This window comes from Batrachochytrium dendrobatidis, assembly GCF_000203795.2.
Source record: "Batrachochytrium dendrobatidis JAM81 unplaced genomic scaffold BATDEscaffold_6, whole genome shotgun sequence".
NCBI classification, from domain to species: domain Eukaryota; kingdom Fungi; phylum Chytridiomycota; class Chytridiomycetes; order Rhizophydiales; genus Batrachochytrium; species Batrachochytrium dendrobatidis.
In genome coordinates this window covers 478,863-491,724 of record NW_006281104.1, presented here as the reverse complement: position 1 = coordinate 491,724, position 12,862 = coordinate 478,863, and the positions used below count along the sequence as shown (strand labels likewise).

The window sequence follows — 12,862 nt, the reverse complement described above, 5'->3', positions numbered from 1 at the left end:
TTGTAAGCCCAAGATTTATGCCACATATTCACCGTTGCAAAAAGTCAAAGCATTGCTTTATTAGTCAATAATGCGAGTCCAATAGTATTATGCCAGTGCCTTGGTAGCCCATTCAGGATGATGTTCTTTCAATCCATCAATAATGGCATCCAGTTGGTAACAAACGCCTGATATATGAGTATCCCAAGTTGGCAACACATGCGAAGGAGTAAAATATATTAGTCGATCAATTTGATCTATAGTTCCAATAAGCCGATTTTCCTCCATCATTTTGGTTGCAACTTGTTCGGCCTGTTCAGCAGAAATTGCTAATAGTCCACCCAATTCCTCAAACGTAATGTTGTTGTATAGCTGACTAGCACTCAGTAGATTGTGTTCAATAACAGCACGATCAAGAACAGTGGTGGTATCATCTCCCAACTTGGCCAATTGATGGGGTTTGAGTGTGGCAGCAAATTCAGAAACTTCGGATGATCGAAGAACACGACCAAGATACATTTTTTGAAGAATAGCAAAAACACCAGATTCTTTAAGTTCTGGACGTTCTCGAACTCGCTCGTCTTTATATAGAGCAGCAAGCATACGAGTGCGCTGCGGACCAGCACCAGCCAAAACCGTGCATGTTACTGCCTGTATCAAGGCATTGATTCGCTCAGAATCATGCAGATCAACGATATACGAGAGTTCAAGGTATTTGGATGCGGCTTGTAAAAACGATCGACGAAAATCCAACATGCGTGCTTGGCATGCTTTGAATTGAAGTTGCATTACCTTGTCTTGCGAGTCCGGGAAAAGTAGTGCAGCTCGATTCAAATAAGCTTCGGCAGAAACTGCATCTTCATCCTCTAAAAACAGGCGTACAATGTGAATATAAATTCTTAGTTTGTAGTCCTGTGTAATGGTACGATGCCCAGAATCCATCGAGATTTCTTGGAGTACTCTGGCAGCAAGTGTCCATTCTTCTTCTGCCTCGAAAAGATCTGCCAGATTTTCACGTACTTGAGCAATCTATCAGTAGATAATCATATTAGATTTTTATACTCGAATCTATTGAATCCGACACAACATTACTTGGATCTAGATGGGTAGAAATACTAGCAATCAAGATGCAAGGGTCTGAGCAACCTTTTAAAAAGCACTAAACAGCTATATTTTAATAGTGTAACCATGCTGATCAACTTGCTCATTTCAAGTAGTGATGTAGTGGATAGAGGGAAATGACAAGCAACGCTATACTGGATACTGCCATTGTATATATCAATACACGATCTCATCTTTAGCATACCTGCTCCTCAAAAGCAACGGCTCTCGAGGCCATACGCTCAAGCATAAACTGCCATATACTCTTGACACTCTCTTTGTCTGGATTTTCCTTGCTCCATGTCAAGAACAAAGAGGTAAAATCTTGAAGCAGCTGTCTGGACAAAACAAGACCAATAGAGTCCTGAACAGCATGGAGAATAAATACCCGAGACTGCTCAAATACATCTGAAGCTGACTTTAGGTTTAAAAGAGAATCCAGCTGTTCCTTGTACTTTGCGGGACGTTGGTCTGAAGGACATGTGGTCGCAATCGCACTCAGCGCTGCGTCCATCGAAGTTGTTGTCTGGCCAAGTTCATTGACAAAGTTTGCAGCCAAAACTGCATACCTGTCCTCAGGAAATCTGGCACTGCCAGCCAATGCCTGCCTCAAGTTTAGCTCATGCGCTTGAATCTATTCATTACTTGCACTATTCTCTAATATTCAGATGAATACGTATTTTAAAAAACAAACTGTGCTGGCTCAAGACTCGTCTAGTTCAGCACATGGAGTTGATTTTCAAAACTTGAAAGAAAGCATAGTTTCAAAGCAAACATCTACCACTGACAATGCATTCAATGCACAAAGCATTGGAGTATGTTCATTTTTCCCTGCACCAGGCTCTTATGATTACTTGGGTATGATGTAGCTGGCTGGTTACATCTGAATACGCGGTTGGAATCCTATCAACTCATTAAAACTAACCATGCAAAATATCGATTTTTAGAAAAACATCGAATTCGCTTTTATATGGAGGTAGTCACTGATGGTGTATATTATGTGTTTTTATACGGGATGATGCCATGGATAGTATCTACTCATCGAGTATTATTGTGAATTACAATCCAGGATGCTGTGTGCTTGATGCTTGATTCCAAAACAGACAATCAGCTGTTGTTTCTTCATAACTAGCAAGTATTTGTGTTGAATCTAAACTGTTGAACACTATATGCTATACTGACAGGATAAACTATGGTTGTTTTAAGCTTCGATACTGTCCGCCGTGGACAAAATATAATTGGTCGCGAATTTGAATATGTACAGGGATCGCTTCATAATCGAGCGGCATTCATGTCAAAATACTCTCAAGCATTGCATCAAGGTTGGTCTAACACATCTACTTTTTGTAATGGCTGGATAGAATTACAACCAATGACTATTTTGAATGACAGATGGTAAATATTCAATCACCGAATTGCACCAGCTTGCAGAGTTGATTTGTCCAGACTTTCCATTGAGCATTATAGAAAGTACCAGAGATATTGTTTACCATATATTGGAAATACAACCTTTGGAAATATCAAGTATGTTTTATACATGTAATATCAAAATACTAGCGCATTACGCAATTTATAAACTATCCAACGTGCTTTAGATAATACAATTGTTCCATCAAGCATATTCAAAGCTGCTTTGAGAGTATGCTTTATATATCATGGTAGGATTTGCACTGATTGCTTAAAAATATATGATATCAAACTATCATTACATGTTTCCTCAAGTTCACCAGAAATCATGCCAACTCAATCCAGTTGCTCATCATCTAATACATAAATACAGAGATGCTGGAATACTTGCTGGGGAAAATCAAACTGCAGTTCAATACATTTTGCAGATGTGTTGCATCATCAGAGCCTTGGACAGCAACTGAACTTGAGGCAATTGGAGCTGGCATAATATCTTGTATTGAGCAACTCCAGTCCAATAACTGCGCGTCAAGGTGAGCGAGATGCACTCGTTGCTTTTAGTTGTCAAGTTTAATATGTAGATTGATACTTGTCAACACATGGGTTAAATGTTGGTTCAATATTATAGAAACATCATCCCACCATCCCGGTCAGTACACGACGCAGTTGAGTATGCAATCAAAAGCAAAGCTATGTATTCAGCAACCTCGCCTGTTGATCTTTCACGATTAATGTATTTGAATATGTGTACCAAGTGGATCAAGGATGATAAGCATATTCTTGCAGACGTGGAAGCACTGTTTAAACTGTAGCTTTGCAGACCAACCTGATTCAAGATTAGCCAATTGCTTTGTATATCCAAGTTATTCTAGACAAGGGTGAATCCAAAAATAAATATTGGATATACTATACAACATCCAAGTCGTGAATATGCGCTTGATAATTATTGGCTGATCTTTCTCCTCCGTGCCCATTCTTGCACAGAAATGCAGAGCAAATGTTTACATTCACATCCTTGGTATATCTAATCTCCAACTTTTCTATAAACCAAATACTGGGTGACCTACATGAAAACAACAGTCGCGTTCTTGCTTTCTTGAACTAGGTTGCAAACATATCTGATAAAGATACAAGAGATCTCCTATAGAAAAATTAGTCAATTTCCAATAACAACAAATAGTTAACGATTGTGTATTCCCAGCCAAAATAGTCAATCCAAGATAAATACAGAAGTGTTTCATTTCATGTGAATACGGCTGTAATAGTTTTAATGAGCACTGGACATCCAACTTCGTCTTTCACTACCAAATAATGATTTACTTGTAGACGAAGATGCGGTTTTGCGTCCAAGTCCAAACTTGGAAATAAGCTCAGGAAGCTCGCACAGTGGATCTTCGGCACCTACCAATGGGCCATATACAATGGCAGTAGGCTCACCGGCACCACTGCGCTGCCAGTGTTTGGCAAGAGGATCGCCAAAGTCAAGCGGAGATGTGATGTCTTCACCAAAAATCACCCGACGAGCAGCACGATTCAAGTCTTGTTGAGTAAGCATATCTATCCGTTTGCACATCTCCAACACATCAAGTCGTCGATTGTGCGAAAGTGCTTGCCGGCCCACATCCTCCAGCTCAACAATCTTGGATTCTAAACTCATAAGCAGGTTTGATTTGAGCTGGTTTTTGGCTCTAGATAACTCGCTGTTGTGAATAGTGCGGGTCATGTTAACCAACTGCTCAGCCAAAACAGGAACAATAATGCGATGTGTTTCTCGATCAGGGATGACGGCTGCTTGAATGCTTAAAAGCCCAGTGTCTGCATAAGTATAGTTCATCATATTGCAAGAATCGACCCAGCCGCATCGGTTAAGTACCTGTGTGTAAAGACGAGTGTACATGCCTTTTCCTGGACCTCCCGCAGAGAACGAACCACCACCACCCATTAAGGATGTCAGGGTTGCAAGAGCATAGATGTCGGGATCTGTCATGGACATGGATTCGAATGCCAAGTGAACATGAGTAAAAGGTATGTCGTCTGGATTGGGTGATGGTGGAAGTATACGTGTATCCCATACACGAACACCACCAGTATATCGAGGAGAAAGAGTATGTTTTTTCTGAGCAGCAGCGATTTCTGGAGTAGCTATTTTCATGTTGCCAAATGCTTGCTCAGCAAGATCCACAAGGCGACCGTGATCCATTCCCACACCAGCAACCACAATGCGATCAGGTGTATACCAGGTTTGGTGAAAATCCTTTAGTGTCTTGCTGGACAAAGCCTCTAGAGACTGTTCGTCAACGATTAAAGGGTTTCCAAGAGTGTTTGATGCAATAGGTAGAATATTTGTAGCATCTGCAACAACTGGGCCAGTTTGATTAACTAACGAGTTTTCCTGAAAAGCAATCGAATGAACTACTTCAGACATGATCATATCCATTTTGTGCGAAATCTCTCGAAGTTCATACCGAGTAGTTTCCTTTGTTTCCTCTAATTCTGTATCAGAAAAAAGTGGTCGCTGTACCATTTGTCCATAAATTCCAATCATTTTAGCTAGATCATGTCGAAATACCGATGCCTGGTACATGATTCCTTCTCGAGAACTATGCGCGATAACATTTCCACCAAGAGACTCCAGTTCTTTGATAAGTTGTGGAGTGGTGTACTTTTCCGTACTCTAATGTAGGCATGCACAACTAGAGTCAGGATCGTGCGTTGATCATGGTTTGCAATTTCAAAAGGAGCATTCCTTTGACTGGTATAGAACTTACTTTGAATGCCATACGATCAAGCATGTGGCTTACACCGGCATTTTCTGAAGACTCGTACTTGCTGCCAGCATCAACATAGATACCAGCAGAAACAAAATGTCCAAGAGAATTGTGTGTAGCTACTCGCACACCATTGGATAATTCGGTAATCTGAGTAGGCTGCTTACCAGAATGAGTGTGAAAATCACCATCTTTTAAAGGTTCTTGTGTGATATGACTCTAAAGTATTTTAGCAACCAGTATGAAATACCGATCAGTATCGGATATATTTAATTGACATAAACATCCACAAGAGTAAGAAATGAGCAGAGTTTGTCAGGCAGGGATCTAGCTTTACCTTGAATGAAACGGCACTAGAATGATACAATAATGGTCTATTCATGGCTGATTTGGAACGATTCAACAGAGTTTTTGTGCCATATGAATGGCATTGAGAAGCAACACTACGCAACATGCTGATGATTACGTTGCTCAAGAAAAAGAATTGAAATCAAACTTGATCAACCGCACACCACGTGATTGTTGTTGAGTTTTCCGCTGCTGGAAATCTTTTTTATTTTTTGAATTTAATCTCAAAGTCATGTCTGGACTGGCATCGCAACCTACTGAGGATATCGATCAAGTAAATGCACTCGCCTGTTTCAAATATAAACCAGTGTAATGCTTGAATATCTCATTGCTTATCCGTGGCTTGATAAAAGTGAGGCTCTGTTTTTGCTCAATATGGTTGGTTTCCTTATCGAGCTTCACTCTTGTCTTCTTTTCTGGCTCATTAATTCAACACATGTTGAGCCAGATGGTTTTCCACGGAATATAAACTTGTAATGCAATTTGAGTATACTGTAAATCCTTACTCTGGATTCATATCAGTATGCGAGACCACCTATGCATATATTACTGTTGCACATTTTAATGAGATTCACCAGGACACTTGTTTGTGTAAACACTGTATTTCTGACTTGACATTCTGCATTTATATACTAGGCTAGGATATTTGTTAATCATGCAAAAGGAATTCAAGCCAAAATCTCCGAGGTGCGATCTCGTATTGCTCCGTTGATTGAAAAGTATGTTGCTACTGAATTTTCAAATGCAGACTAACGTTGTCTTGGCGGTTACTGTTTACACTTTGATTTTTTAAACCAAAAAAACTTACACCAGTTTCGATATTTTCTCACTTGTTGATTAGTGTTAAAAATGGCAAAACTCAAACCACTCATGGAGTCAGTCTTCTTGAAGTTCGTGTTCATAGTCTTTTGAGTTACATTACGAATCTAAGCTACTTGTCACTTTTGAAATTAAATGGTCGCTCTATTCAAAATCATCCGGTTGTTGATCGTTTGATAGAACTTCGTACTGTTTTGGAAAAAACAAAGCCACTAGAGCAGAAACTAGCATATCAGATAGATAAGCTTGTAAAGGCGGCGGCTATGGACGAGGATGGTGAAAAAATGGCATATGATCTTGGTGACGATGATGCAATGATCAAAAATCCTCTTAGTTTCAAGCCTAATCCATCCGCATTACTTGGTGCATCTGATAAAACTGGTATGACTGCAACTATCCACATGTGTAATATTTTAACAATGTGTTTCATCTAAAGTATCAATGCAGTATACTAATTGTATATTACTCCTTTGTTTGTTTACAACATATTCATGCATTCACAGATGCTCAAAGTAAACAATCCAAGGATGAATTGGGTGGTGTATATAGACCACCACGAGTTGCTCCTATGCGATATGACGATAGTTCACATGCTCAGCATGGGCGTTTGTCACAGCAGTTCAAGGACAAGGCATCTAGATCACGACTGCTTGGTGATCTTCAAACAGAGTTTGATGACAGACCAGAAGAGGTGGACGCTGAAGGTACTGGATATGGTGCACGAGGTGCAACTATCACCAAGGAAGACGAAAAGTTGCGCGAGCGAGAAGAATTTGAAGAAGAAAACTTTATTCGTTTGAATCTCAGCAAAAAAGACAAACGTATTGAGCGCACTATGCAAACAAAGGGTCATCTCATGCGATTTCAAAATGAGTTTCAAGACTTGGATGCCGACTTTCGTGATCTTTCTGAAGTTCATCACGCCGTGGAGGTGGATGATTTAGCTCGATATGGAGAAGGAGTAGTGGGAAAACGTAACAAGCGCACAGAAAGGTTTATAGAGGAGCAACAATCAAAGCGTTCTAGATACAGCGATACTGGCGATATTGAAAAAATGACTCGTGAAAAACGAGGTGAAATGGGCAAAGATGCATTTACTCATCAAAAGCATTTTTCCAACCGTAAATCAAAGCTGTCTAATAAGAAATGAATGTGTTTGTAGTTGTATTGGCATCTCACATCAATGCTTGACTATTCAATCTATACATTTAAATATTCCATTCATGATCAAGCGCAATGTCTTGAATATTTTTAACGATTTTTATCAGTATACAAGAGTGCATGTATGATTGGTAACAAGTCAATGATTACAATCGACTAAAATATACCATTTCTGCGCGTGAATGAATAAATAGTTTACTCTGTTCTCATTCATTTTGTCTTTATCCGTAGCTTTTTATGATTTTGTCGTATTCGCATAAAATGAACCACTAAAAAGCACCATAATACACGATAAACAGCCAGTTTTATGAAATGATGACTCATCAAATCCACTGAATAGTATTGTGCTATACAAACTCCTTGACAAGTTTTACTTGTTTTTCTCTGCTCATTTTGTATAGGATGTCGACTGAACGTTCACATCACAGTTCCAGTAAATCTCACTTGTTTAATATCTAGCTTTTCTTTAAATATTGAGTGATTGATATGAAAACAACAGCTGCATTATTGAGACATGCGATCATTGGTTTCTTGAACTAGAGCACAAACATATCCGAAATTAGAGTACAACAGCGATACGAAAGGGCAGATTCAAAAAAGATGGTTACAGTACAAAACTATAGTTTGTCTGTGTGCATCATATGATGGACGCTGTGTTTATTGAATTAAAAATGTCTATCGAATAAGCAGTGTAGTCAACTTTTAGTAGGAAAGCATAATCATTGTTTATTCCAAAGCAAAATAGACTCCAAGATAAATACAAAAGTATCGCATTTTACATGAATAAAGATACAAAAGTACGTTCCCACCCCTTGCTATTATGCGCCTCAATTAAGATATTGTATGATCTTTGAAAAGTAGTGGCTGTAGAACTTTTGTTCAGATAATTGCATGGATACATCAATTGCCACAAAAGATATCCACCCATTTTATCTTATGATCATGTGGAAATCGTATTAGCACTTTTGGATATATAAACACATTCTAGTCCCACGTTCATTTTACTTTACCGGCCTCTGTCTCTCATACCCACTACGCTGATCTTCACTTTGCTGCTTACCCGCCGCTATATACCTTTAAATCTTCAGCATGCCTATTTCCAAAACCAAACTCGCCTCTGCTGATTCTCGCTCTGCTAGTCACGATGCAAAGGTATATGCTCATCGTAGCACCATTTGTACTTGCAATCGCCTAAAAAGCTGCTGTAAATGTCACTAAAAGAGCAATGACTTGCTAATCATTTTGTTTCTAAATACTGTTGTCTGCTAAACAAAATAAATAGGCTCAAGCTATAGAAATTGCCAGCAAAGCAGCAAAAAATTCCCAAAAGCCAGCGCAAAAAAGCTCCCAAAAGCTTTCTGACTGGGAAATTGTTCGCTCAGACCTGGATCAAGCTCCGAAAAATAAAAATACTAAAAGTAATGACAAACCCAAACAGACTCCTACTCCTGCCCAAAGCAAACCTGCAACTCCTGCAAACAAGAATGCCAGCCCAGCACCTAAAAATGAAGCCGAAAAGGTGTGTAATCAGCGTAACATTACTGATTATGTTGGTTTTGACGACGCGTCTTTTACAGACATATTCATGTAAAATGGAACTCTTGTATTTATCTTGCAACCTATCTTTGTTTCTCTTAATATAATGGTGTATCCATTTGTCTTCCTATCAAGAGTTGACTTTGAATAGACAACATCCATGATACAAAAGTCAAACTATAGTTTTGTACTGAATAATCTCCTTTTTGGCATATCCATGCATTGTACGATCATCAGACTCATCCATTGCAATTCAAATGTTGAGTTTGACTGTTTTGATGTCGTCAATACAATTGATATATGTTGTATTGTCAAAACTCGGATACGCTCGCGTTCTAGTTTGAGAACAATGATTGCATATCTCGGAAATGCAATGGTTGTTTCCATACTGATCATCAAAAAAATGCCAGTCAACTTGACAAAGTTTACATGACACAATGCTGTCCAGTAGATTTTACGATACTGGCTGTTTCTCATGCACTGTGGTATTATTATATTCCATTTTACGTGAATACGACTGTATATTGTTAATACGATTGTGAGTCTCACCATGTGTATATATGAAACTAGTCTCAACCCAAAAGTTTTTCCCAGATAAAATCACAGCCCATACAGGCCAAAGATACTCCAGTCCAATCTAAACCTGCAACTCCCGCGCCTGCTCAGGCAAAGGCTGCTCAGGCTCAAGCTAAACCACAATCTGCTCAGGCTCAGGCTAAACCACAATCTGCTCAAGCTAAACCTGCAACTCCCGCGCCTGCTCAGGCAAAGGCTGCTCAGGCTCAAGCTAAACCACAATCTGCTCAGACTCAGGCTAAACCACAATCTGCTCAGGCAAAACCTGCTACTCCCGCGCCTGCTCAGGCAAAACCTGCTACTCCCGCGCCTGCTCAGGCAAAGGCTGCTCAGACTCAAGCTAAACCACAATCTGCTCAAGCTAAACCTGCAACTCCCGCGCCTGCTCAGGCAAAGGCTGCTCAGACTCAAGCTAAACCACAATCTGCTCAGACTCAGGCTAAACCACAATCTGCTCAGGCAAAACCTGCAACTCCCGCACCTGCTCAGGCAAAGGCTGCTCAGACTCAAGCTAAACCACAATCTGCTCAGACTCAGGCTAAACCACAATCTGCTCAAGCTAAACCTGCAACTCCCGCGCCTGCTCAGGCAAAGGCTGCTCAGACTCAGGCTAAACCACAATCTGCTCAGGCAAAACCTGCAACTCCCGCGCCTGCCCAGGCAAAGGCTGCTCAGGCCCAAGCTAAACCACAATCTGCTCAGGCTCAGGCTAAACCACAATCTGCTCAGGCTAAACCTGCAACTCCCGCGCCTGCCCAGGCAAAGGCTGCTCAGACTCAAGCTAAACCACAATCTGCTCAGGCTAAACCACAATTTGCTCAGGCAAAGGCTACTTCTCATCACACTTGTATGTTATAATATTTGAATATCGCAATTAGATTTTGTTTAATTAGTCCTACAATGCTAACTTTTTTCAATTCACTATATACCAGCGCACAACCACAATGTCGATGTTTGGGAAAATTCCGAAGCATTTGCTCTTGCCGGAATTTTCGGAGATATCTGCGCACCTAATGGAGCCCAGGCAAACACTTGCAAAAGCAGTACTGCTAGCTCTCAAAATGCAAAATCTGAGATAAAACAAGCCGCTGCAGCTCAACCTAAAAAGGCCGAGACTCAGGCTAAACCACAATCTGCTCAGGCAAAACCTGCAACTCCCGCACCTGCTCAGGAAAAGGCTGCCCAGGCAAAGGCTGCAACTCCCGCGCCTGCCCAGGCAAAGGCTGCTCAGACTCAGGCTAAACCACAATCTGCTCAAGCTAAACCTGCAACTCCCGCGCCTGCCCAGGCAAAGGCTGCTCAGACTCAGGCTAAACCACAATCTGCTCAAGCTAAACCTGCAACTCCCGCGCCTGCTCAGGCAAAGGCTGCTCAGGCTCAAGCTAAACCACAATCTGCTCAGGCAAAGGCTGCAACTCCCGCGCCTGCCCAGGCAAAGGCTGCTCAGATTCAGGCTAAACCACAATCTGCTCAAGCTAAACCTGCAACTCCCGCGCCTGCCCAGGCAAAGGCTGCTCAGACTCAGGCTAAACCACAATCTGCTCAGGCAAAACCTGCTCAGGCTCAGGCTAAACCACAGGTCAATCATGCAAAGGCAACCTCTGTGCAGTCTAAAACTCAAACCCATCTTCCCGACATTCACATGAGTGCTCAATATGACGAAACTCTGTCATGTATCCACTTTCTTTTTGACGAAACTACTCATACTTCCAATGCGTCTATCAAGTCAACTCAGGCCGCACCAAAGGCAAACCAGCATATTGCTCAACCAGCGCAGATCAAAAACGCGTCTGGACATGCAAAGCCACAATCCGCAAATGCAAAGAACATACCTGCTCAAGCTAAACCTGCTCCAGTAAAAGATGCAAATACCGCACTTTCTGGTACGTTCTCATATGCCCAGATATTAGTTAGCTCAAAAACTCCCACCCAATCTAAGCCTGCCCAGACAAAGGCTGCTCAGGCAAAACCACAATCTGCCCAGGCAAAGGCTGCTCAGGCCCAAGCTAAACCACAATCTGCTCAAGCTAAACCTGCAACTCCCGCGCCTGCTCAGGCAAAGGCTGCTCAAGCTCAGGCTAAACCACAATCTGTTCAGGCTAAACCTGCAACTCCCGCACCTGCCCAGGCAAAGGCTGCTCAAGCTCAGGCTAAACCACAATCTGCTCAGGCAAAGGCTGCAACTCCCGCACCTGCTCAGGCAAAGGCTGCAACTCCCGCACCTGCTCAGGCAAAGGCTGCTCAGACTCAAGCTAAACCACAATCTGCTCAAGCTAAACCTGCAACTCCCGCGCCTGCTCAGGCAAAGGCTGCTCAAGCTCAGGCTAAACCACAATCTGCTCAGGCTAAACCTGCAACTCCCGCGCCTGCTCAGGCAAAGGCTGCTCAAGCTCAGGCTAAACCACAATCTGCTCAGGCTAAACCACAATCTGCTCAAGCTAAACCTGCAACTCCCGCGCCTGCTCAGGCAAAGGCTGCTCAAGCTCAGGCTAAACCACAATCTGCTCAGGCAAAGGCTGCAACTCCCGCACCTGCTCAGGCAAAGGCTGCTCAGACTCAAGCTAAACCACAATCTGCTCAAGCTAAACCTGCAACTCCCGCGCCTGCTCAGGCAAAGGCTGCTCAAGCTCAGGCTAAACCACAATCTGCTCAGGCTAAACCACAATCTGCTCAAGCTAAACCACAATCTGCTCAGGCAAAGGCTGCTCAAGCTCAGGCTAAACCACAATCTGCTCAGGCTAAACCTGCAACTCCCGCACCTGCCCAGGCAAAACCACAATCTGCTCAAGCTAAACCTGCAACTCCCGCGCCTGCTCAGGCAAAGGCTGCTCAAGCTCAGGCTAAACCACAATCTGCTCAAGCTAAACCACAATCTGCTCAAGCTAAACCACAATCTGCTCAGGCTAAACCACAATCTGCTCAGGCTAAACCACAATCTGCTCAATCTAAAAAAGGCGAATCAAAGAATGACAAGACTCAAGCTCCAACCAACAAAATGGCCTCTGATCAAAAACACACTAGCACCAAGTCCTCCAAAGTTCCAGCTCTTCCCCGCAAGTAAAACAATTCCATCTTCATTTTTTCTAGTGTCCTTGACACAAAAAAACTAAAAAAACTCACAAGAAATACCTCAACACGCATCGTCTACAGCCGTATCTACGAAAAGA

General features: G+C 41.9%; 5 protein-coding genes across 5 annotated transcripts; 3 read left to right on the top strand and 2 right to left on the bottom strand.

The window, feature by feature from the left end:
- Nucleotides 1-39: 39 nt before the first annotated feature.
- Nucleotides 40-1,594, bottom strand: BATDEDRAFT_88556 (uncharacterized protein; the record flags this gene model as incomplete). The annotated part of the gene is made up of 2 exons (XM_006679120.1): nucleotides 40-1,008; nucleotides 1,286-1,594. 2 exons carry the CDS (start codon nucleotides 1,592-1,594, stop codon nucleotides 88-90), a joined length of 1,230 nt encoding a protein of 409 aa, XP_006679183.1. The 3' UTR covers nucleotides 40-87.
- A 678-nt stretch (nucleotides 1,595-2,272) lies between these two features.
- Nucleotides 2,273-3,299, top strand: BATDEDRAFT_24925 (uncharacterized protein; the record flags this gene model as incomplete). The annotated part of the gene is made up of 5 exons (XM_006678902.1): nucleotides 2,273-2,402; nucleotides 2,473-2,604; nucleotides 2,676-2,738; nucleotides 2,861-3,020; nucleotides 3,116-3,299. 5 exons carry the CDS (start codon nucleotides 2,273-2,275, stop codon nucleotides 3,297-3,299), a joined length of 669 nt encoding a protein of 222 aa, XP_006678965.1.
- A 689-nt stretch (nucleotides 3,300-3,988) lies between these two features.
- BATDEDRAFT_1934 (mitochondrial-processing protease subunit alpha) lies at nucleotides 3,989-5,408 on the bottom strand (the record flags this gene model as incomplete). The annotated part of the gene is made up of 2 exons (XM_006678753.1): nucleotides 3,989-5,161; nucleotides 5,256-5,408. Coding segments are annotated over 2 exons (1,326 nt in total), but the record flags the coding sequence as incomplete, so codon positions are not given.
- A 427-nt stretch (nucleotides 5,409-5,835) lies between these two features.
- BATDEDRAFT_24923 (uncharacterized protein) lies at nucleotides 5,836-7,572 on the top strand (the record flags this gene model as incomplete). Its single annotated transcript, XM_006678901.1, has 4 exons — nucleotides 5,836-5,877; nucleotides 6,240-6,322; nucleotides 6,445-6,803; nucleotides 6,926-7,572. The coding sequence occupies 4 exons, from the start codon at nucleotides 5,836-5,838 to the stop codon at nucleotides 7,570-7,572; spliced, it is 1,131 nt and encodes a 376-aa protein (XP_006678964.1).
- Nucleotides 7,573-8,672: 1,100 nt separating this feature from the next.
- On the top strand, nucleotides 8,673-12,756 carry BATDEDRAFT_24922 (uncharacterized protein; the record flags this gene model as incomplete). The annotated part of the gene is made up of 4 exons (XM_006678900.1): nucleotides 8,673-8,735; nucleotides 8,866-9,102; nucleotides 9,690-10,542; nucleotides 10,628-12,756. The coding sequence occupies 4 exons, from the start codon at nucleotides 8,673-8,675 to the stop codon at nucleotides 12,754-12,756; spliced, it is 3,282 nt and encodes a 1,093-aa protein (XP_006678963.1).
- Nucleotides 12,757-12,862: the final 106 nt, after the last annotated feature.